The sequence below is a fragment of the Mixophyes fleayi genome, chromosome 1 (genome assembly GCF_038048845.1).
Source record: "Mixophyes fleayi isolate aMixFle1 chromosome 1, aMixFle1.hap1, whole genome shotgun sequence".
NCBI classification, from domain to species: Eukaryota; Metazoa; Chordata; class Amphibia; order Anura; family Limnodynastidae; genus Mixophyes; species Mixophyes fleayi.
Window position 1 is genome coordinate 41,934,600 of NC_134402.1, and position 25,125 is coordinate 41,959,724.

The 25,125-nt window shown below is 42.9% G+C and overlaps 1 protein-coding gene across 1 annotated transcript in view; it reads right to left on the minus strand.

Annotated features, from left to right (window-relative positions):
- Window positions 1-25,125, minus strand: part of CLNK (cytokine dependent hematopoietic cell linker) — a 158,716-nt gene that overhangs the window by 75,493 nt on the left and 58,098 nt on the right. Inside the window, exons 4-5 of the mRNA XM_075188878.1 lie at window positions 10,783-10,885; window positions 70-176 (exon numbers count right to left, since the gene is read on the minus strand). Coding sequence (XP_075044979.1) covers window positions 70-176; window positions 10,783-10,885 — 210 coding nt within the window. The remainder of the gene's footprint in view (window positions 1-69; window positions 177-10,782; window positions 10,886-25,125) is intronic.

Sequence of the window (25,125 nt, forward strand, 5' to 3'; positions counted from 1 at the left end):
ATATGTACACCGTTAATTCAGGTACAGTCTAAGCAAATGAATACAGCGTGTCTCATAGGTCATTCTTACCCGTGTGCTTGTCACCACTCTACTGCTGTGTGTATGACTGACGGCAGTGAGGAGATGTGGTGCATTAAAATGCTGGTTATCCGTGTCTGCCTGGAAATATCTTTTATCTGAAACAAAAGATAATGCACAGTTGTTTGATTTTTACTTTGAAAACATTTACTATTTACATATTTATTTCATTGTGTTTAGTAATGTTAATAAATATAGCATCCATATATTTTTAATTGTACAGACTGATACTATATCATCCTGTGTTTTAGGTTCAATACAAACAGAATTATTTTGAAAAAGTACATTACAGTTTTTTTTTGGAAGAAATGATTGAGTGGATAGTAGTGAGGAAGTGAAACAATTAGTGAGACAATGTAATGGTGCTAATTGCTGCTTGTACTCAACAGATTTTCATTAGCACTGTGCAGTAATAGTAAGTCATACAAGAGAAACACGATAAAGATATTGTTCATACTGCAGTTTACTTAATTTAAGTCCTCCATGGCACAACAATAATGGCTATGTCGCTCCCCCAAAGCTTAGTAGACAGGACAATGCCACCTAATAAGAGAGCACCACCACCCTAAATTATGTGTTGTATGTAGTCCTTTTTTTTACCCCTAAACAGAATCAATAATTAGAGAAGGAAGGAATGATGGTGTGATGATTATGTAGTATATCTAATGATTGTTATTTTCTGTTGAATTCATGTATGACAATGTGTATAGTAACCTCTCAAAGTATGCTTTGCTGACTGACCTAGGTTAAATGTGCAAATGACAAAGATTATTTTGAAGCTAGCTGGATAGATAAGGATCTCGGGGTTTTTTGAAAACCCAAAGATGTAAACCATCTAGCCACTTAAAACAGATCAGAAGGCAGAGATTCTCTGAGGTGCCCAAACATATATCTTAGTAATAGATAGTTTACTTCAGAAAGCTCTGTGTCATTTTGGAAATCAATCTGACTTAATTGAAACTGTAATTCCTAAGTTGGGTGTGAAGAGCCTGTAAGAAGAGTTTAAAATTTTCTGCTTTAGACATTGCTGTGTGCATTTTCATGAGGGAGTCTATCAAGACTGAAATGTTCCATCTTCTTCCATTGTGTTCCCTCACACACATCAAGTCTTCCTAGTAAGTAGTACTCTGATTTTATTTCCTATTTTAATTTCTGAAACACATTTGTGCAGCATATTGTATGTCTTGTTATTAATTTTTGTAAATAAGCCTTGGAAACATTTTTCAGATTAAATAAATTTTATCTAGCGTATTCTCCGTAATTCATTGTGTACTTACAAAGCCCAGGGAGGCTCATGCTACATGTGTATGTGATTTCAGTGTGAAACATTAGTAAGTGGTTTTGGTGACACCATAATAAATTCTTTGTGGTGGCAGAAAAGGTGTATTCATTGCTAAGTGACTAAGGTGGCACCAGTCATGGCCAGCTGTTCAGATTGCTGTATCTGGGACAGGCTGGGCATTCGTGACAAACTGGTTGGCAGCTTGGTGGGATAGATAATATTTTTCTTTTTATCATAAGACCTTAAGTGAATTAATGGTGTGTGATTCTAGAGAGAGTCAGCATCCTAATTGACTGGAGATTACGGTCAAGCCTTCCAAAATTTTAAAGGACATACTGCACATATAGTTTCTGTCGCCCACTTTTTTCTTGTTTTTCTTCTCTATGATTTATTTGGTGGAAGTGTGAGGTCCAGGATGGCCACTGACTATAAGCAGATAAAAAAGGATGAGCATTTGGCTTTGTGTGTCGGAAGAGGAATTATTGTCGTCCCCGTCAGGAACTGAGAGCAACTGATTCAAGCGCTTGTGGAGGCTGATCAGAAGCTAAGTGGAGAAAACCTCTCTGCTTCAGGAGAGCAGCCAGCACTGGACATTACCACAAATACATCTGTTGAACCAAGTGGGGAATCTACCCTGGACAGTTACCATCCTACTGCTCTCATTGCAAACCTTCCCCAGGAACTGGACGGTGAATATGTCGCAATTAAGAAAGCCTTGTTACTTCATTTCAACATAACTCCTGAGGCTTACCGGCGGAAATTCCGAGACACAAGGCGCAGTCCCTCTGATACTTATGCTGGACGGTTAGCGCAATTATCATCCCTGATGCATCAATGGATTGAGAAGCAAACGGATCTTATTCTCCAGGAGCAGTTCCACACACTGTGCCCAGCTGAGGTGAGGGAATGGGTTATGGATCGTGACCTTAAGACAGCGCCAGCTGCTGCTAGCCTGTCTGACAAGTACACAGTTACCAGGGCTCCTGTAATGAAGAAGAGTTGGGGAGCACCTGGGCAAACTACATGGAAAACGAGGCATCCTGGAGGATCACCCCTGAGTTCCCCATCAACCAAACCAGCCATTGCTGTACCATTTGGGGGGGTGAGGGAAAACCTGTTTTTGCAACTGGCCGCAGGTGTTTTACATGTAATGAAGTGGGACACATCAGTGTCATTTACCCCAAAAAGAAGAAAACAACTCCTTCTCCTGTGGGGGCCCTGGCAAGAAAGCCAGTGCCGGTCGTCCTGTGTGCAGGAGGACCCCAAGAACGCCCCCAGAGACAATCTGCAAGCGGTTAAGGTAGGACACCAAGTCGCACTTGGGTTGTTAGACTCTGGTGCAGACCTGATTCTTGTACATCCAGCTCTAGTGAGCCCAGAGAACATTATTCCCTGGAGGACTATTGCTGTGCGAGGAGTGGGGGGGGGGGGGGCTACATTCTGCAGTACCCCTAGCCAGAGTGTACCTAGATTGGGGATCTGGCAGAGGAATACAAGACATTGGGGTACTAGATAATCTGCCTGCCACGGTACTGTTGAGGACTGATTTGGGAAGGATGCACGCTGCTTATATAATTAAAAATAATATAATAAAAAGTGATGTCATTTCTACAAACTAACCTTAATCTTTCCCAGTGAACTCTGCAGACCCAGTGAACTCTGCAGACCAGCATAAAATAGGTGCAAACATATGTAATGAAATTTCATGTGCTGCTGAGAATACTCATGCAGATTTGCAGGTACCTGTGATGCAGAGGGAGGGATTATGTGTCAATGTGTTTGATGATAATTCTTAGGTTGGAGAGACTAACACTTTCAATTCCCTAGGTTGTGAATTTGATCAGGGTAAAATGTGTGAAATTGTGCCTAAATGCGAACCCATGTCTTCTAATGTTTATGGAGTCAGATTGATTTACATGTACCCAGTTCTGAAGGTGTGAAAATGTATCCAATGTCTTAGCAGTTATGACTCGAACAGCAGCACAGATGAGCTGAGCATTTACCCCTGAGAGTGTGGAGGGAAGTTCACTAGAAGTTAATCCCCCTCCACCCCCCCTCCCTCACTGTAGGAGCTGCAGATTCAGGCAGTGATTTGAATGAGCAACCTCATGCTGTGTGCAACACTAAGCTCAGAAGTGACGCTTTCAAATCAGAACAAAACACTGATCCCAGTCTATTAGCAGTGAGGGGGAGGGTCAGTCAGGCCTGTCTGGAAAGTTAGGAAGACAGAATTTTTGGGAAAAATGGCCTTTTGTACGGAGAGAAAAATGTCACAAGTATGCATCCATATCTAATTTCTGACAGGCAACTAGTTAGTTGTCCCTCCAAGCTACAGGGAAGGGTTGCTGAAAGTAGCCCATGAGATACCCCTAGCAGATCATTTAGGTGTTGCCAGAACTAAAGCTCCTTTGTACAGAATTTTCTCTAGCCTGGCATGCTGACTGCCATAGCCAAGTACTGTCACTCATGCCATGTGTGCCAGGTGATTGGAAAGTCTGGTGATGTGGGGGGGGGGGCCCTCTCATTCCCCTGCCTGTCATAACAGAACCCTTTGAACGGGTTGCTGTGGATATTGTGAGTCCCCTAGCCATTCCCAGTAACTCAGGGAAAGATTACATTCTGACTGTAGTGGATTATGCTACTAGGTACCCAGAAGCAGTAGCTCTTTCCTCCATTCGCTCAGACAAATTAGCAAATGCCCTTATAACTATTTTCTCCATGGTGGGGTTCCCAAAAGAAATGTTAACTGATCAAGGTCCCAGGTCATGTCTAACCTCATGCAGAGTCTTTGTAAAAAGATGCAGGTTAATCATCTAATTACTTCCCCGAATCACCGCAGGCCAACGTGCTGTGCGAGCGGTTTAATGACACCCTAAAACAAATGCTTAGGACTTTTGTGGAGTCGCAGGGAAGAGACTGGGAGAGGTTCCTGCCGCACCTCCTCTTTCCATACCGCGAGGTACTGCAGGAATCCACTGGCTTCTCACCCTTTGAACTCCTGTACGGGCGCCGGGTGAACGGCCCATTAGATTTGATTAGGGAAGAGTGGGAAGGGAAATTGATCACCCCAGAAACATCAGTGGTACACTATATACTGCAGTTCAAAGAAAAATTGCAGTCCTTAATAGGGTTGGCAAACTCTCCCAGTTCTTGGGCTGTCCCAGTGCTACTGATCCCAAAGAAATGTGGGTTACTCAGTTCTGTGTAGACTATAGGAGGTTGAATGACGCCACAGTGTTTGATGCTTTTCCTATGCCTAGGATAGATGAACTACTAGATCAGCTTGCCTGGGCACGCTACATCCCTATCATGGATCTCAGTAGAGCCATGATAAAACGTTTTAAATAAATTGTGTGTCTTTGAATATATTTGCTTTTTTGTATGCCCCTGTATGCGATCAACCACTATATTGCATTGAATGTGTTTCAAATGTATGCATTATGTACACGTGCCAAGCTGACAAGCACTGCTGATTACTAGAGGGTTAGTCAAGGGAAAATTGCACGTGCATTTAAATGTTAATTGCCATCCTGACAGTAAAGCAGAAGAAAGTTTAATCAGAAATACACAGTGAGTATCATCTTGGAGGTATGGGCAGTACTATTGATGCTGGACATGCTGACTGATCCCATTGTCACCCAAGGCACGTGAGTGCTCCGCATTTATCACCCCATTTGGGCAGTTTGAGTTTTTGGTCACACATACAGACAGGTAGAGACTAGGGTCAATTTTGATAACAACTAATTAACCTACTAGTATGTTTTTGGAGTGTGGGAGGAAACCGGAGCACCCAGAGGAAACCCACGCAAACACAGGGAGAACATACAAACTCCACACAGATAAGGCCATGGTCGGGAATTGAACTCATGACACCAGTGCTGTGAGGCAGAAGTGCTACCACTACGCCACCGTACTGCCTCATAATCCTCTATTAAGTCAGAGCTTACTTTTGCAGCAATATAAATTAACCATTCAGCACTGGAAGGTCACAGAACATGAAAATGCAGATAGCCTCTCACACCTAGTGGCAGAAGTGGTGAATTGGCAGGAGAGACAGTGACAGGTCACAGTTCTCCGTGCTCTAGATTTAAAAGAAGGTGTGATGATTATGTAGTATATCTAATGACTGATTGTTATTTTCTTTTGAATTCATGTATGACAATGTGTATATTTTATGTAACCTCTCAAAGTATGCTTTGCTGACTGACCTAGGTGACCTGTGCAATTAACAAAGCGACTTTGAAACTAGTCAGATAGATAAAGATCTCTGGGGAGTTTGAAGCCCCAAAGTTGTAAACCATCTAGCCACTCAAAACAGATCAGAGGTGAGAGATTCTCTGAGGTGCCCAAACATATATCTTAGTGATAGGTAATTTACTTCGGAAAGCTCTGTGTCATTTTGAAAATCAACTTAATTGAAAGTGTAATTTCTAAATTGGGGGTGAAGAAGGTAAGAAGGTAAGAAGGGGTTTAAAATCTTCTGCTTTAGACATTACTGTGTGCATTTTCATGAGGGAGTCTATCAAGACTGAAATGTTCCATTTTTTTCCATTGTGTTCCCCTCACACACATCAAATCTACCTAGTAAGTAGTATTCTGATTTTAGTTAGTAATAATAATAATAATAATAATAATAATAATAATAATGACTCTGCTACTGTAAAGTAATATGGATCTTGAATTCACAATAATGTAAACATATTCTGGGAAAGGGAAATCGAAGAATATAAACTGATATGTATCTACTATGTACCGTATCTCCTTATTAAGACAATTTTTATGAAAGGTAAATTATTTATTTAGCAGGGAAAAAAAATCTGAGAGGCATCCCTGCCTCCATCTGTTGGAAATTCCAAAATAAAAATATATTGTTACATCTTGAAAAAGGGAAAGAACAGAAGAAAACAACAAGTATTATGTTTCTGGTTGATGCACGTAAGATTATTTTGCTGTCCTGTGTCAGCTTTTGAACAAAGGCGGGTACACACTACAGGTTTATCACGCGATTATCGGGCCAACCACGCGATAAATGACTGTTAGGTTGGATATTGCATTAGTGTGTACCCTCCCACGATCATGTTTTATCATTCCAAAGCACATCGTATTGTTGGATTTGATTTTATAAACGGACTAAAAATCTCTATAAATGCAACCAGCAGTGTCTATAGATCTCCATACATTTTACAGAGTCACGATATTTTCAGCAGATGGTTATGACAGATGAAGAGCACAGATTTGAAGGTAAATCTTGTAAAACGTGTATAGTGTGCACACAGGAATCGGCATGCTGATCGGGACTTTCAGTCGTTAGTAAAATAGTTAAAGATATCGCATCGGGAGAAATTTTCTGTTGTGTGTACCCAGCCTAAGACAGAAAGAGGAAGTAATCCGAAATTATGTATTTTATGTATAGTCAGTGTAGTGGCAACAAAAAAACCCCTAAAATAATGTTCCATGTAGGTAACTTTAACCCCAAAAAATAATACTGCAGTGTCTCAGTTAGCAATTAAAACAAACTGTGTGACTTACTATACCCCATTTCAATATGTTGGGTAATTGTCAGACAATGTCGACCTTTTCAACTAAATTGGTCTTACAAGTATGCCCCTGTGCAGTGGCGGAACTACCATTGGTGCATCAGGTTTGGTGCAAGGGGCCCATGGAGATAGTAGGGCCCGTTAAACGAGCGAGCTGTGGGCCTCGGTTCCTTCCACCTCTCCTAGCCGCTTCCCTGCACTGGGTCTCAAGCTCACTAGTTCCGGCTCTGTCCTTGTGATCTGTCTGTTTGCATTGCCACTGAACAACTGGATCTGTGCAATTTGATTATAGTTTGGTGATTTACAATCAGGTCTAGTGACTAGTTTAGCCAATGTGATGCCAGCACTACATAGGCTCTTCTCTGACTAGTATTGCAATTTAACAGTCATTTATTTGTTAAGCAAAATTTAGAACTTGGTGCAGGGTTGTGGTTAAATAACTCCTTTTTTATTAGTTTTATATCTGTCCTTTTGTATACCTGTTGGTTTGCATTATGGGCTCAAAAACAAGCAGAATGTATCCAGACGGACATATTTTTTCTCCTTTTAAAAACACTATAGCCATTTGTTCCTCACACCCATCAATCCAGTGGGCAAATGCTGCAGCCATAATATCATGTAGCATGTATCAGTATTTGTTTTAAGAACTTCCATTAAGTAAATGTACAGGCATATTAGGAGGGTGCTGAAGTGTCTATGTACAGGCATATTAGGAGGGTGCTGAAGTGTCTATGTACAGGCATATTAGGAAGGTAGCTGAAGTGTCTATGTACAGGAATATTAGGAAGGTAGCTGAAGTGTCTATGTACAGAAATATTAGGAAGGTAGCTGAAGTGTCTATGTACAGGTATATTAGGAGGGTGCTGAAGTGTCTATGTACAGGCATATTAGGAGGGTGCTGAAGTGTCTATGTACAGGCATATTAGGAGGGTGCTGAAGTGTCTATGTACAGGTATATTAGGAGGGTAGCTGAAGTGTCTATGTACAGGCATATTAGGAGGGTGCTGAAGTGTCTATGTACAGGTATATTAGGAGGGTAGTTGAAGTGTCTATGTACAGGCATATTAGGAGGGTGCTGAAGTGTCTATGTACAGGTATATTAGGAGGGTAGTTGAAGTGTCTATGTACAGTCATATTAGGAGGGTAGCTGAAGTGTCTATGTACAGGCATATTAGGAGGGTGCTGAAGTGTCTATGTACAGGCATATTAGGAGGGTGCTGAAGTGTCTATGTACAGGCATATTAGGAGGGTAGCTGAAGTGTCTATGTCCAGGTATATTAGGAGGGTAGCTTAAATGTCTATGTACAGGCATATTAGGAACGTTGCTTAAGTGTCTATGTCCAGGTATATTAGGAGAGTAGCTGAAGTGTCTACGTACAGGTATATTAGGAACATAGCTGAAGTGTCTATGTACAGGCATATTAGGAGGGTAGCTGAAGTGTCTATGTCCAGGTATATTAGGAGGGTAGCTGAAGTGTCTACGTACAGGTATATTAGGAACATAGCTGAAGTGTCTATGTACAGGCATATTAGGAGGGTGCTGAAGTGTCTATGTACAGGCATATTAGGAGGGTGTTGAAGTGTCTATGTACAGGCATATTAGGAACGTTGCTTAAGTGTCTATGTACAGGCATATTAGGAGGGTGCTGAAGTGTCTATGGACAGGCATATTAGGAACGTTGCTTAAGTGTCTATGTACAGGCATATTAGGAGGGTAGCCGAAGTGTCTATGTACAGGCATATTAGGAGGGTGCTGAAGTGTCTATGTACAGGTATATTAGAAGGGTAGCTGAAGTGTCTATGTACAGGCATATTAGGAGGGTGCTTAAGTGTCTATGTACAGGCATATTAGGAGGGTGCTGAAGTGTCTATGGACAGGCATATTAGGAACGTTGCTTAAGTGTCTATGTACAGGCATATTAGGAACGTTGCTTAAGTGTCTATGTACAGGCATATTAGGAGGGTAGCTGAAGTGTCTATGTCCAGGTATATTAGGAGGGTAGCTGAAGTGTCTATGCACAGGCATATTAGGAACGTTGCTTAAGTGTCTATGTACAGGCATATTATAAGGGTGCTGAAGTGTCTATGTACAGGCATATTAGGAGGGTAGCCGAAGTGTCTATGTACAGGCATATTAGGAGGGTGCTGAAGTGTCTATGTACAGGTATATTAGAAGGGTAGCTGAAGTGTCTATGTACAGGCATATTAGGAGGGTGCTGAAGTGTCTATGGACAGGCATATTAGGAGGTTGCTGAAGTGTCTATGGACAGGCATATTAGGAACGTTGCTTAAGTGTCTATGTACAGGCATATTAGGAAGGTAGCTGAAGTGTCTATGTACAGGCATATTAGGAGGGTGCTGAAGTGTCTATGTACAGGCATATTAGGAACTTTGCTTAAGTGTCTATGTACAGGCATATTAGGAGGGTGTTGAAGTGTCTATGTACAGGCATATTAGGAACGTTGCTTAAGTGTCTATGTACAGGCATATTAGGAGGGTGCTGAAGTGTCTATGGACAGGCATATTAGGAACGTTGCTTAAGTGTCTATGTACAGGCATATTAGGAGGGTAGCTGAAGTGTCTATGTACAGGCATATTAGGAGGGTGCTGAAGTGTCTATGTACAGGCATATTAGGAACTTTGCTTAAGTGTCTATGTACAGGCATATTAGGAGGGTGTTGAAGTGTCTATGTACAGGCATATTAGGAACGTTGCTTAAGTGTCTATGTACAGGCATATTAGGAGGGTGCTGAAGTGTCTATGGACAGGCATATTAGGAACGTTGCTTAAGTGTCTATGTACAGGCATATTAGGAGGGTAGCCGAAGTGTCTATGTACAGGCATATTAGGAGGGTGCTTAAGTGTCTATGTACAGGCATATTAGGAGGGTGCTTAAGTGTCTATGTACAGGCATATTAGGAGGGTGTTGAAGTGTCTATGGACAGGCATATTAGGAACGTTGCTTAAGTGTCTATGTACAGGCATATTAGGAACGTTGCTTAAGTGTCTATGTACAGGCATATTAGGAGGGTAGCTGAAGTGTCTATGTCCAGGTATATTAGGAGGGTAGCTGAAGTGTCTATGCACAGGCATATTAGGAACGTTGCTTAAGTGTCTATGTACAGGCATATTATAAGGGTGCTGAAGTGTCTATGTACAGGCATATTAGGAGGGTAGCCGAAGTGTCTATGTACAGGCATATTAGGAGGTTGCTGAAGTGTCTATGTACAGGTATATTAGAAGGGTAGCTGAAGTGTCTATGTACAGGCATATTAGGAGGGTGCTGAAGTGTCTATGGACAGGCATATTAGGAGGTTGCTGAAGTGTCTATGGACAGGCATATTAGGAACGTTGCTTAAGTGTCTATGTACAGGCATATTAGGAAGGTAGCTGAAGTGTCTATGTACAGGCATATTAGGAGGGTGCTGAAGTGTATATGTACAGGTATATTAGGAGGGTAGCTGAAGTGTCTATGTGCAGACATATTAGGAGGGTAGCTGAGGTGTCTATGTACAGGCATATTAGGAAGGTAGCTGAAGTGTCTATGGACAGGTATATTAGAAGGGTAGCTGAAGTGTCTATGTACAAGCATATTAGGAGGGTATCTGAATTGTCTATGTACAGGCATATTAGGAGGGTGCTGAAGTGTCTATGTACAGGCATATTAGGAGGGTGCTGAAGTATCTATGTACAGGCATATTAGGAGGGTAGCTAAAGTGTCTATGTACAGGCATATTAGAAATTGTGCTGAAATGTCTATGTACAGGCATATTAGGAATGTGTTTAAGTGTCTAAGTGCTTCAAACATACTCCATAAAAAGGTCCTTCTAGACAGGTTCTGTACAGTAATTATATATCCATATTGATAATTACATATTTATTTACCTGCATATACAGATGTCTCATTGGATTTTGAATGGTGCATGATTTTAAAACGTAAATTTCCTTCAGGACTTACAGCTTCATAGTCTGGTTCTATATCTTCTTCCTAGAGGATAAATGGTTACAGAATACTGTAAAAGAAATGCGCCCATTTTTGTGGTTATTTAGTACAATCAAGAGAGACTGTTCAAGGGTAAACTTTTCAACATTATGCCTGCTGCTTATTACTGCTGCTTATTAGCAATGTCAGAGACACGGATGCTGAGCACTCCAACTTTAATGGTAATAAGGGCTGCTAGACATTTTTGGACCTGATTCATCACGGAATGTAAATCCCTATACGCATTGTATTTTGCATAATATTGCACTGAGCATGCCTAGAAACAGACAATGCGCCAATGAACGCAATTCATCTTCAAACGCAAAGGACACTTCCTACAGGCTACGATTCCACGGGGGTGGGAGGGGCATATGCACGTAGGCAATGTATAGTAAGAGCCTGCCCAGGTTGAGCACACACAGATTTGTCCAGTTCAAGCTCTGGCCATCTCTCAGGTATGTGATTTTCAGCTGTATCACTTGTACCAGCTACAGGTCTAGTGTAAGTGCTGGGTGATTGAACATGTGTTTGCAATCAAGAGCAACTGTAAACATGCATTTTATGTACAGAAGTCCTTAATACCACCCCTATAAATGTATTTAATGTGAAAAAAATGAAAAAAACGGGAAAAAAAATATTTGGGAATCCGCCCTTAAGGGAGGGGGTACTGTCACGATCTGCCTGCAGCATACTGCTTTGCCTGGCAGCTCCTGCCTCCTGGACTATCAGACTTTATCATTTATGTTCATTTTATGTGTTAGCAGCAGTACCTCTGATCACCAGAGGTGCTGCTGTTGTGCCTGTTGTGCTCCTAGTTCCTTAGGAGTTAACACTGCTTCCCTCATTATCTCATGCACCTGGGTGTGTTCCATTTATACCTGTCTCTCCTAGCATTCAGGGCTGGTTATTGTTGTCCCATCCTGTTGTTCCTTTCCTCTGCTGTGCTTTTGGTTTCATGCTGCCTGGATCTCTCCATATTACCACTTACCTTCATCAGCCATCTACCCGGTATTTATTCCTGCATATTCCTGTATATTCAGTATTCAGCAATAAATTTTGTGTGTTTTCACCTCATTCCTGGCTCCTGAGCTGCACTTTTATTTGAACAGTGACAGTATAACCAGCTTAAGAAAAAAAAAACAGCTTAGGAGTCGTGTGGAAGATATTTATTTTGGGACCTTTTTCTGCTATTCTTTTTTCATTTGGTTTTTGCAATATGTCTGTTTCACCAATCTTGGATTGCCACTGCTACAAACTTTACAGATGGACATTATCTTGCTACGTTCTCAGCTTGCTAGATTTTCCTCTTTACTTGTGGACCCTTTTAGGAGACTGTCTGATTATGTCTCTCCTAATACAGAAGCTGCTGGTCTGTCTTAATCCACCTTTACTGCTGCTGAACCTGTGCAAACAGCACCTCTTAATTGTGCTTCTACAAATTTGCTGTTTAGTAAGAACTATGGGGTAACTAATTCCCAGTTCACAGGTGGTCCACGCCCCCATCTGACCAAAGAGGAGCGACGGCGCAGAATAACAAATGAATTGTGTCTTTACTGTGCCAGCAGTGAGCACTTCTTACAGGACTATCCTATCCGTAGACCACGTCAGCTTACTGAACCATCCCCTGTTGGTTCCTTTCTGCATTCCAAATTTGTTTATGCTCCACCATTTCTGTTCTCTGGGAAGAGACCCAATCTGCCAGTTCCAGCCGCCTGTCCTGAGGCGCCACCTCCAGCCGCCTGTCCTGAGACGCCAGCTCCAGCCGCCTGTCCTGAGGCGCCAGCTCCAGCCGCCTGCCCTGAGGTGCCAGCTCCAGCCGTCTCTCCTGAGGCGCCAACAACCTCTTTCTCCTGTTGCGAGCTCCCAGCCTCTGTCTCCTGTTGCGAGCTCCCAGCCTCTGTCTCCTGTTCCGAGGTGCCAGCCTCTGTCTCCTGTTCGGAGGTGCCAGCCTCTGTCTCCTGTTCCGAGGTGCCAGCCTCTGTCTCCTGTTTCGAGGTGCCAGCCTCTGCCTCCAGCCCTGAGGTCCCAGCCTCTGCCTCCAGCCCTGAGGTCTTAGCCTCTGCCTCCAGCTCTGAGGTGTCATCATCTTCCTCCAGCTTGGAGTCTGCTGCCACTGTGTCAGGTCCTGAGTCTGCTGCCACTGTGTCCGGTCCTGAGTCTGCTGCCACTGTGTCTGGTCCTGAGTCTGCTACCACTGTGTCCGATCCTGAGTCTGCTGCCACTGTGTCCGGTCCTGAGTCTGCTGCCACTGTGTCCGGTCCTGAGTCTGCTGCCACTGTGTTCGGTCCTGAGTCTGCTGCCACTGTGTCCAGTCCTGAGTCTGCTGCCACTGTGTCCGGTCCTGAGTCTGCTGCCACTGTGTCCGGTCCTGAGTCTGCTGCTATGGTGTTTGGTCCTGAGTCTGCTGCCACGGTGTCTAGTCCAGAGTCTCCTGCCGCTGCCTCTGCACCCGAGTCCACTGCCACCGTGCTACCCAGTTCCGAGTCTTCAGCCGCTGTCTCCAGTTCCGAGTCTTAAGCCGCTGTCTCCAGTTCCGAGTCTTCAGCCGCTGTCTTCAGTTCCGAGTCTTCAGCCGCTGTCTCCAGTTCCGAGTCTTCAGCCGCTGTCTCCAGTTCCGAGTCTTCAGCCGCTGTCTCCAGTTCCGAGTCTGCAGCCACTGTCTTCAGTTCCGAGTCTTCAGCCGCTGTCTTCAGTTCCGAGTCTTCAGCCGCTGGCTCCAGTTCCGATTCTTCAGCCGCTGTCTCCAGTTCCGAGTCTGCAGCCGCTGTCTCTCTTCCTGAGCTACAGCCTGCTCCAGAGGGGGCGCTGCCCTTAAAGCCTGCCCCAGAGGGGGCGCTGCCCTTAAAGCCTGCTCCAGAGGGGGTCCTGTCCCTCCAGTCTGCTCCAGAAGAGTTGCCTGTCTATGCGGTTCAGCCCGAGTTGCCTGTCTATGCAGTTCAGCCCTAGTTGCCTGTCTATGCGGTTCAGCCCGAGTTGCCTGTCCATGCAGTTCAGCCTGAGTTGCCTGTCCATGCAGTTCAGCCCGAGTTGCCTGTCCATGCGGTTCAGCCCGAGTTGCCTGTCCATGCGGTTCAGCCCGAGTTGCCTGTCCATGCAGTTCAGCCCGAGTTGCCTGTCCATGCGGTTCAGCCGGAGTTGCCTGTCCATGCGGTTCAGCCGGAGTTGCCTGTCCATGCGGTTTAGCCTGAGTTGCCACTCTATGCGCTCAGCCCGAGTTGCCACTCTATGCGGTTCAGCCCAAGTTACCACTTGGTGCTGTCTGCTTTGAGGCTTCTCACAGCGCTGTCTGCTCTGTGGCTTCTCACAGTGCTGTCTGCCCCGAGGATTCTCACAGTGCTGCCTACCCCGAGGCTTCTCACAGTGCTGTCTGCCCCGAGGCTTCTCACAGTGTTGTCTGCCCCGAGGCTTCTCTCAGTGCTGTCCCTGCCAAGCCTGCCGCCCAGTTCGGGCCTGCTGCCAAGCCTGCCGCCCAGTCCGGGCCTGCTGCCAATCCTTTACTAAGGCAGTGATCAGCAAGTTTGTAACTCCTCCCTCTATGCCATCTTGCGGGGCCTCTGCATTGTCAGCAATATCACCTATCTCTCCTGGCCAAGAGATACCATGGTGCTCCTCCCAGTTGGCTCAGGTCCCAATCCCGAGGAAGTCCCATAAAAGGGGAGGACGTAAAAAGAAAGGAGGTTCTGCAGTGCTTCAGCTTCCATCTGGCATGGTCTCCTTTGCCTCTCAGCCCATGGACGAGGGCTTTTCTGCTGGGCCCCCAATTCTGGACTATGACTCAGATGAACTCAGACATTTTTGGTAATTGGGCATCTGGAATCCGCCCTTAAGGGAGGGGGTACTGTCACGATCTGCCTGCAGCATACTGCTTTGCCTGGCAGCTCCTGCCTCCTGGACTATCAGACTTTATCATTTGTGTTCATTTTATGTGTTAGCAGCAGTACCTCTGATCACCACAGGTGTTGCTATTGTGCCTGTTCTGCTCCTAGTTCCTTAGGAGTTAACACTGCTTCCCTCATTATCTCATGCACCTGGGTGTGTTCCATTTATACCTGTCTCTCCCAGCATTCAGGGCTGGTTATTGTTGTCCCATCCTGTTGTTCCTTTCCTCTGCTGTGCTTTTGGTTTCATGCTGCCTGGATCTCTCCATATTACCACTTACCTTCATCAGCCATCTACCCGGTATTTATTCCTGCATATTCCTGTATATTCAGTATTCAGCAATAAATTTTGTGTGTTTTCACCTCATTCCTGGCTCCTGAGCTGCACTTGTATTTGAACCGTGACATGTACCTACTTGCAATTTCCGTCTGTTATTAAATCAGGCAAATTGTGTTCACTTTGCATTCCTTAAGGAATCAGGACCTTTCTGAAGAGGGGGGGGGTGTTAAGGGCAATGTTGGGAATATAGGAGTAACTTTTAATTGTAAATGAGTAGATTTTATGTATGGTGTTTCAAGTCAAGGATAAACCCTGTACCTAGATATCTTCAGTCCCAAAATGTCCAAAGCATTCTGGATAATAGGTCACATACCTGTTTATATCATGTTCATGCAGGTCATGCTCACCCCGTTAATAACCCATTTGCACCATTTAATTTTTTGGAATCAATTTGTCACAGAAACTAACACTTCCAAATATGACATTCACATTTTCACAGGACAGTCACAATTTTAGTACTTTAAAAGGAGTCCTGCCAAAAAAGAGTGCGACCTTATGGTAAATAAGTGTGTCATGGACGGAGAGAGCATGGGTTGGACAGATCAGTACATGGCCTAATTTGAACCAAATTTTCAATCTGGTATGCTATTAGATAAAAAGTGTTATGACCCTTAGTAACTGATCAGAAATGTTCTAGAAAATACTAGAGATTCTGAATAGTTGCTAATGGGCAACACACTTTTTTTGCATAGTTACCTGTGTACCTGTTTTCATAGATATCCCTTACTTACACATTATAGGCCTCATTTAAAGATGGACGTGCCAAATTTTTTTGGGCGTAAGATATGCAATTCTGTAACCGTATCTAGATTTTTGTGTACAATAGGCTTACTTACCATTACGCCTGAAGCGGCAGAATGGTGGCCGGCAGAGATGGGCGAGCGTAGATTGAGTGCAATAATGTTCACATAATTTTGACATAGTAATACGTGGAAACATGCCCAGTTACACTCCTTAGGACACGTGTCTCTAGTGAGTGCTGGAAGGTAGGGGGAATGTTACTCAATGATGATGGTGTCAGGTGCCGTCCCCGCACCTCCTCGCTGGCCGGGGATGGACGCCTTCCTTCCCCACTGGAGAGCCCCATTGCTACAGCAACAGGACGCGCGCCCTGCCTTCCTATCTGCCTCACCACTGCCCACCAATGAGGGCTTACTTCCTCCTATTTATAGGGTGCCAGAGCAACTAAGTTACTAGCCTTCAGCACTTCTAAGTTGCTAGCCTTCAGCACTTCTATGTATACTTGCTTCCTGATTGACTATCTGTGTACCAACCCGGCTTTCTCTGACCCTGTCTTAGATATCCCTCTGGATTTGTGCCGTACTCTCCGATTTGACCCTTGGCTTGCTGACTACGCTCTGTCTCCTGATTTGGTACTTCATTTGCCCGCACACTTCCTGACCTCGGCCTGTACAACCATGATTACTCATTGCCATCTCGCGGATAGCTTCCTGGGAGGGCCGCGACCTGCACGTTGTTTGCCACAAAACCCAATCTCCCTTGCGAGGGTCCCTGGTGAAGACCAGCAGTGTGTTAGACTCCACGCCTCCTGATGTAGCAGTGTCAATATGTTGCAGGTTAGCCGCATTCCTATATTGTGACAGATGGTGACTATCAGCAGTACTATCCGTCTGCTTCAGACTGGCTGTTTGCATACTGACCTCTCCACATGATTAGCTTTGTGGTTATTTAATAATATATTACAGCATTTCTATTTGTATTACTTATTTGTCATTTCCAAACTACTGCAGGCAAGAGAATTCACATTGGAATTTTTAAGGGGTAAACAATAAGTCATGGGGAGGAAGTTGTATTTAATTACATGTTATATGAAAAATGTGACACATTATTATTTATTATTGAATGTTTCACATTCAATAATAAAAGTCAAAACACCATTCTCTCCTGTGTGTATGACGCTTTACATTATTATATTGTGTACAAATAGGATAAAGTGGCTTTCTACTAGTAACAAACATAAGCTGCATTTCTATGTTCTACACATCTTAACATACATCTGATTCTACATACACACGTAAGTACGTCTTTTACTGCGTACGTTTCGTGTGCAAATGCATCCAACTTTAAACGAGACTCTATATATGCATCATTTCTCAAATAGAGAATAGTAACATATTAGCCATAAACAATGAGAGAATGAAATATTTATAAACTTCATACCACAGATTCATTTTTTCCATGCACAAAACCTCTCAACAGGCATAATCACAATCTCTTGCCATCTAATAAATAAAAACACAGACAACTTCTATTTTGGCGAAATAGGTCACAGTTTATTAATAATTATGTATAAACCTGGTAAATTAGCCGTAACTTAGAATTTTAGCGTCTGGGGCGAGAAATTGAAATGCCGCCCCCGTAGACCTTGATTTTAACCAAATGAACCTAAAATATTCCTAAATTGTGCCCCCCTTCAGCGTTGCGCCATGGGCGGTCGCCCCCTGTCACACAGCCCTAGTTACGGCCCTGCCTGGTGGGGACGAGAGCACTTGCTTTCAGCTAACCACTAAAAGCTATACCAAACAGTATACGGCCATAGAGCTACCACTGGTACCAGGACCTAGTCCTTTACGATTGGCCGGTGCTAAATCTGGAGTAATTGTGACTACACTCCTTCTGGGCTCACAATGAAGTGCTGTACAATGCAGGACAAAGGGTCCCCACACAGGGTAACCAAGAACCAGGGTGCATTAGCCCAATCAGTGATAACACCGTATATGTCCTAGTTGCTGACTGCAAGAACTCTCCCACCTAACTGCTATATAAATAAATGGTGATGAGGATGATGATGATAACTGTGCCTGCTCTGCAACCGGAAAAAGAAATGTTAACATATTAAAACCACAAGGGTGGGTGGGAGGGGATTTCTGCGATGGAAGAGGATCCATTATCCTTTGCGTCAGAATATATGGACACATATCCAAACCACTCCCACAGGATTCTATTGGCTGGAGAGAGATATCAATTTAACCCTTAATAGGTAAGTACTTGATTCCTGAACATGTGGATAAGTTTAAGGCTGTTTGGCTTAATGTGCCTCACTTTACATAAAAATAACAAAAGTCATTTAATGGTGAGTAAATAACTGCAGACAAGCAAGTCCTATTCCTCTGGCAGATTACGAATGAAGCTTTTGTCCTATGTTATATAAAGTGTATATAAATGTGGAACAAGCATTAGCTGGGAACACAAATTATACAGGAGTTAGGTGTGTGCGTAGACCTTCATTACATTGCAATGTAACACTATAAAATGTTAATAATATTCATTTTATAATAAATCCGATATTGTTTCTACTTTTAATTTTTTATTATTCAGTTAGTAAGGAGGACACCTGAACTGAACTGTCCTCTCCCTCCCTAATAAAAAACCTCTTCCCCTCGAAATGCACATATTAGGGTACATTCTGCAATGACTTTTTTGAAACCAGATTGAAGTCTATGAGAAGGGTTTATTGAATATATTACTGCTCCATCTCCCAATCACCATCTCGTTCTGTTGCCCTTTTCTCACTCACTTTTCAGTTACAGTCTTCCTTTCCAACTCACTCATTTTCTCTGTTCTCTCCTCCCCCCTCCCCCCACACACATCTCTTATCTCCAGGGTCAGACAAAGGAAATTGAGAGTCTGCTTGCCAGCAACACTTCTGCCTTTGAAGCAAACAGACATAGATTCAGACACAAAGGGCCTGAGCCATTAAGGAGAGCAAGGTAAAAAAAACAGGAGTAAATTTGATATTGGACTAACCATGTTATAATGCAAGGGGTGCTAATTAGTTTATTTTTTTGCACATAAAGAAAATACTGTTTTTTTTTAATGCCCTACCCCAACTATTAATCTGCCATCATAATTTATCTCCCCCCTCCAATACATCATGGTTTTGACCAGGAGCAAACTTACTCCTTTTTTTTGCTTTGCTGTCCTTAATGACTCAGGCTCAGAGATTTTAGAACAGCAGAATGTAGTAAAGTTAGTAGCACCATACAACTAAAAAAAGAGGCGTGTTTAAGGTATATGTGTTAATAAATCATACCTGGTTTATTTAGCACAAGATGGGTTAATGTTCAGTCTGCAGGATAAAGAAGAAAGTAATACTCTTTTATGAGCAGCTGGGTTCTTAATTCTCCTCCAGAGTCCTGACATAGTACCTTTCTTTTCCTGTGTAATGAATCCCTTTCTGCCTTTGTCTTCTCTATTTTTATTCATATATAATGTTATACGGATCAAGCGTTATTTATGCATCCCTAGTACTCTTCATATAGTATGTCACCTGGCAGAAGACATATGTGACACCTGGCAGAGGACAGACAAAACCAACTTCTCTCTTGAATAATTGTGCTTTTATTGTACACATTACAAATAACACAGCACAGTATTGTCAGGATGACACCAGGAAACTCTAACTCTGGCTAGACACAGTCCTCCTGCATAGTCACCGGCCAACTAGCTGGCTTCGCTTTCGCCGCGCAATAGAACAATACAGGTTTAAATACAATAAACCCTTCCCTTTAGTCTGATTACCTCATTAGACCCTGTCCTCCACCTGTTTATGCTAAACCTAGGAGTCTCACTCTGCAAGAATTTAACCCTGTTTGCATCTTCTACCAGCATACTCTATGGGATCTCTCCTGCCCATATGCAGTGGTTAGTATCTTCCAAAAATGGTCCAGGGTAAGACAACCAATGAACCTGCAACAGGGTCATGGATACCCAAGATATATATGGAGAGTGAAGGCTAATCCATCTGTCCAATCCCACAGAAGAACTACTGTAACACAAATTGCTGAAAAAGTTAATGCTGGCTGTGATAGAAAGGTACTTAAATTCACATTTACTTTGTTGCACTAGTTTCAATTTAATACTGTTCACACTTCCAATTTCAATGTTGTATTATATTTGGACCATATCGAAGATTATTATTTATTTAGAATATATCTTCTTTATTTTCAGGTGAAGGTGCCACCAACTGGTTTATAACATTAACAGAAGAAAAGAAGAAGGTAAACGGAACACTGGATAAATGGTGCACAGGAATAGTCTACATTATTCTATTAACTGGCCTAACATCTAAATGCAAAAGTATCATTAAAATATAACTTTTATTATTAAAATTGTTTAAAATAATATAAAATCTGCGAAATATATATGTGTACTAGTGAGAAAATAAACGTGATTTAAAATACTGGCTATGATTACAGATCTCTTTATTAATCACAAGTTGGTAGATACCACCTATAATTATGTTTTTATGATAGGATGTAAAACCTGTAGTTAGAATCAATATATTTTGTTAAGGAGACATTGAATAGCCAGTATTTTAAATCACATTTATTTTCTTACTGGTACACATATATTTCCCGGCTTTTATATTATTTAAAACAGTTTGAATAATCCAAGTTATATTTTAATGATACTTTTGCATTCAGATGTTAGGCCTGTTAATAGAATAATGTAGACTTTTCCTGTGCACCATTGATCCAGTGTTACGTTTACCTTCTTCTTTTCTTCTGCTATGATAGAAAGGTGTCAGAACACACAGTGCATCGCAGCTTGCTGCGTAACCACAGACTGGTCAGTGTCCATGCTGACCCCTGTCCAGCACAAAAAAAGTGCCTACAATGGGCACATGAGTGCCAGAAATGGACCATGGAGCATTGGAAGAAGGTGGTCTGGTCTGATAAATCACATTTTCTTTTACATCATGTGGACAGCCAGGTGCATGTGCCTCGTTTAATTGGAGAAGAGATGGCACCGGGATGCATTGTGGGAAGAAGGTGAGCCGTTGTAGGTAGTGCGATGCTCTGGGCAATGTTCTGCTGGGAATCATTTGATCCTGGCATTCATGTGGATGTTACTTTGCCACGTACCACCAGCCTAAACATTGTTGCTGACCAATTACACCCCTTCATGGCAATGGTATTCCTTAATGGCAGCGGCATCTTTCAGCAGAATAATAAACCCTAACATACGGCAAAAATTGTTCAGGAATGGTTTGTGGAACATAAAAAAGAGTTCAAGGTGTTGACTTGGCCTCCAAATTCCCCAGATCTCAATCCGTTCGAGCGTCTGTGTGATGTGCTGGAAAAACAAGTCCGAGCCATGGGCGCACCACCTCGCAACTTACAGAACTTAAAGGATCTGGCTGCTAACATCTTGGTGCCAGATACCACAGGACACCTTCAGAATTCTTATTGAGTCCATTCCTCGACGGGTCAGATCTATTTTAGCGTCGCGAGGAAGACCTACACAATATTAGGCATGTGGTTTTAATGCCGTGGCTGATCGATGTATATACCTAACATAGCACACTTTATTATTCAAACATATTGGTCCTGAACAGTATATATATATATATAGTGTGTATATATATATATATATATATATATATATATATATAGTGTGTGTGTGTGTGTGTGTTAAGTGGCTGGAACAGATGCGTGGCTGCCAACATCGTGGGCGGGCGCTGGCAGGGATGATTTGGCCAGCAGTGTTTTTTTTTTCTTTTTTACAGACCGTGCTACAGTGGGAGCCCCTCATTACTGGTTGCATGTTGCCACACATAGAGGCTACGTGTGACCTCTGTTTTCTCAGGGGATGAAGCTTCTTCTTGTGCACGCCCCCTGATCTCTGCTCCTCCACTGGGTGCTTGTTCCTGTCCTACATAGTAACATAGTAACATAGTTGATGAGATTGAAAAAAGACACCAGTCCATCAAGTTCAACCTATTTTGGATCTCCTGCGATCCTTCACTTATATTTGAAATTGATCCAGATTAAACTACCCCCAATCTGTTTCAATCAGGAAAAATCCCTTCAGACCCAATATTGCAATCCTATTTTTATCCTATATCCACTACTATCCTTCATTTTAATTAATGGTAGTATCCCTGGATATACTTTTCTGCAAAAAAATTGTCTAACCCTTTCTTAAACATATCTATTGAATCTGCCATCATAACCTTCCCTGGCAGTGAATTCAACATCTTGACTGCCCTTACTGTAAAGAACCCCTTGCTTTGGTGGCTGGGAAACTTCTTCTCCTCTAACCTTAGGAGGTAACCGCGTGTCCTGTGTATAGTCCTTGGGGTAAAAAGTTCCCATGGAAGTTCTCTGTATTGACCCTTAATGTGTTTGTACATAGTAATCATATCTCCTCTTAGGCGCCTCTTTTCTAAAGTAAACATGTCTAAACTGGCTAACCTTTCCTCATAACTTAATAACTCCATACCCTTTATCAATTTTGTTGCCCTTCTCTGAACCCTTTCTAGTTCCAAAATATCTTTTTGATAGAGTGGTGCCCAGAACTGTACTCAGTATTCCAGATGAGGTCTTACCAGCGATTTATAAAGTGGCAAAATTACACTGATTTCCCTTGCATCCATGTCCCTTCTTATGCATGCCAATACTTTATTTGCCCTGGCAGCTGCTGCTCGACATTGAGCACTATGGCTGAGTCTACTGTCTACGAGCACTCCCAAATCCTTTTCCATTATAGATTCCCCTAAATTAGTCTGTAACGCTCCGGTCCCACAAGTAGTACCTGTTCCGTTACCCGCATGTCATTGGTCTGGAAACTGCCATGTTCCAGCGTCAGACAAACTTCATTCATTTCATTCAGCTATACTCAGCTCGGGACATGTGCAAATCTATTGCACTTCTGGACCTCCCCTCTTTTCTCATTGGCTGAGCATTTCTGGAGCACTATTTAAACCTCCTGGATTCACATGTCTGATGCCTGTTCTTCAAGCTGACTTCCTGTAGCCTGTGGTTCTGGTTCCTGTGCTTCTTGTGGATCTTCCGCTAGTCCAGCCTGCTCTCAGTTCGTGGCCTGTGTTGAACCATCGCTGCTTCAGTACCCTTCTAACCATCTCCAGTGTACTTCATCGTGACAGCTCCGGTTCTCTCATTGCTACCACTCAGAGTTGCTACTCCTATTGTGACTCATCAGCTGTTACCACGGGTTACCTCCGCTACTTCAGTCTGCTCTCAGTCTCTGCCTGAGTTGAACTATCGCTGCTCCAGTACTACTACTGCCATCTTCAGTGTACTTCATCGTGACAGTTCCAGTTCTCTCATCGCTGCCACTCAGAGCCACTTCTACTATTGTGACTCATCAGCTGTTACCACGAGTTACCTCTGCTGCTGCAGTCTGCTCTCAGTCTCTGGCTGTATTGAACTCCTGCTGTTCCAGTACTGCTATTTACCTTTATCTCAACTGTACTAAACCGCTACAGCTCCCGTTCTCTCACCGCTATCACTCAGTTATCTCCACTTCCTCGTTTGGTCTGGACAATTCCAGTTCTGTATTCCAGCTATTCCAGTACCTCTACCTATTACCCTTGTAACAGCCTCTGTTTCTCCTGGTTGCACCACAGGACATCTACTCCCCTATGTGCCTTATCTATAGCTGCCCATGTCACCTGGCTCCTCCACACCGTTCTGCTGTACACCCACTTACAGGACCGCGACCTGCATGTTTGGTGCCGCAAAGTCCTTATCTCCTTGCGGGTTTTCCTGACGAAAACCACCGGCCTGTTAGACTCCACGCCTGTGGGTGGGCTAAGCAATGTCCAGCAGAGCCTAGAGATCAATTTCCTATAAGCCAACCGTGACATATTCCCATTTCATTAATATATTACATGCTTGTTTTTGATCCCTAAATGCATAACCTTACATTTATCTATGTAAAACCTCATATTTCATTTGGCCGCCCAATCCTCCAGTTTATTTAAGTCCCTCTGTAGAGAAGCTACATCCTGCTCTGATTTTATTACCATACAGAGTTTAATGTTAGCTACAAAAATGAAAACTTTACTCTCTAAACCATCACCAAGGTCATTGATAAATATATTAAAAAGTAGTGGCCCCAGAACGGAACCTTGAGGTACTCCACTTAAGACTTTTGACCAAGGATTCCCCAAGGGAATTGCACTAGTGTACTTGTACCTCTGTACCCCCAATTGTTCTGTTAACAGATTAAAATCATTTACTTACATAAAAATGTTTTATTCCTTGAATAAGCATCTTTTAATGTCTAAATGTTTTAAAATATTTTTACAGTTTTTTAAAAGTAAATTTTATCTATTTTTTTCCAGTTTAGTGAAAGTGAAAGTCCAAATCTGTTAAGCCAACTCAAAGGCTGGACTAACAAAGTAAGTAAGTAAGTAAGTAAGTAAGTAAGTAAGCCTTTACTGCTCTGGGCCAGTAGCTCCAGGACAGCTGTGCATATGATATGTTTTTGAAAAATTGTGGTGAAAAGTGATTTTTTTTTATCGGCGTCATAAGAATCGATGAAAACTTTTTACGTATCACCACTAAGAGTCTGTTCATGATAAATAGGCCCCTATATCTTTGAAGTGGAAATCTTGATTTTAACAGAAATAATATGAATCATTCTCCCTGGCCACCTTGACAATGTTATTTTTGACAAGCGATATAAAAATTACTTGACTATAAAAACAGAAATAATCGTTAAATTGTGTGGAACTACAAAGAACAGCATGTACTGCCAGAGGCAAAGCTAAAACTTGTAGTTCCTAAATAGTTGGAGAGTCCTAGGTCACTCTGTTAGCCATCCACATAATACACAAACATTGTTTTATGGTCACATACAAATGCATTCCCCCACTGGGCCCTTCATGCCCCAGTCCAATGGGCTTCCTGCTTGGCAAAACAAAAATCCAAAAGACATTGCCCCAGTCCAACACTGCCCCTGTTGGGTATTTTCCCTTCAACCCCCCCCCCCCCCCCCCACCCCCACACCATATAAAGGTCACACTCCACATTCGGGATAGGGGGGCTGGGTGCTGTAGCAAGTGCTAGCACTGGGCACCAGGACTCCATGCTACACCGCTGGTCCTGAAGCAAGATAAGGCTTAATACACTGTTAGATGCTTCTGTCTATAAACAGGTCAGATTTGTGTTTCCAGGACATATTTGAAAACAAGAGGTGACTCCCAATGTATTTCTTCCTGGTAAAAGCTTTTATAAATGAATAAATACAATGCA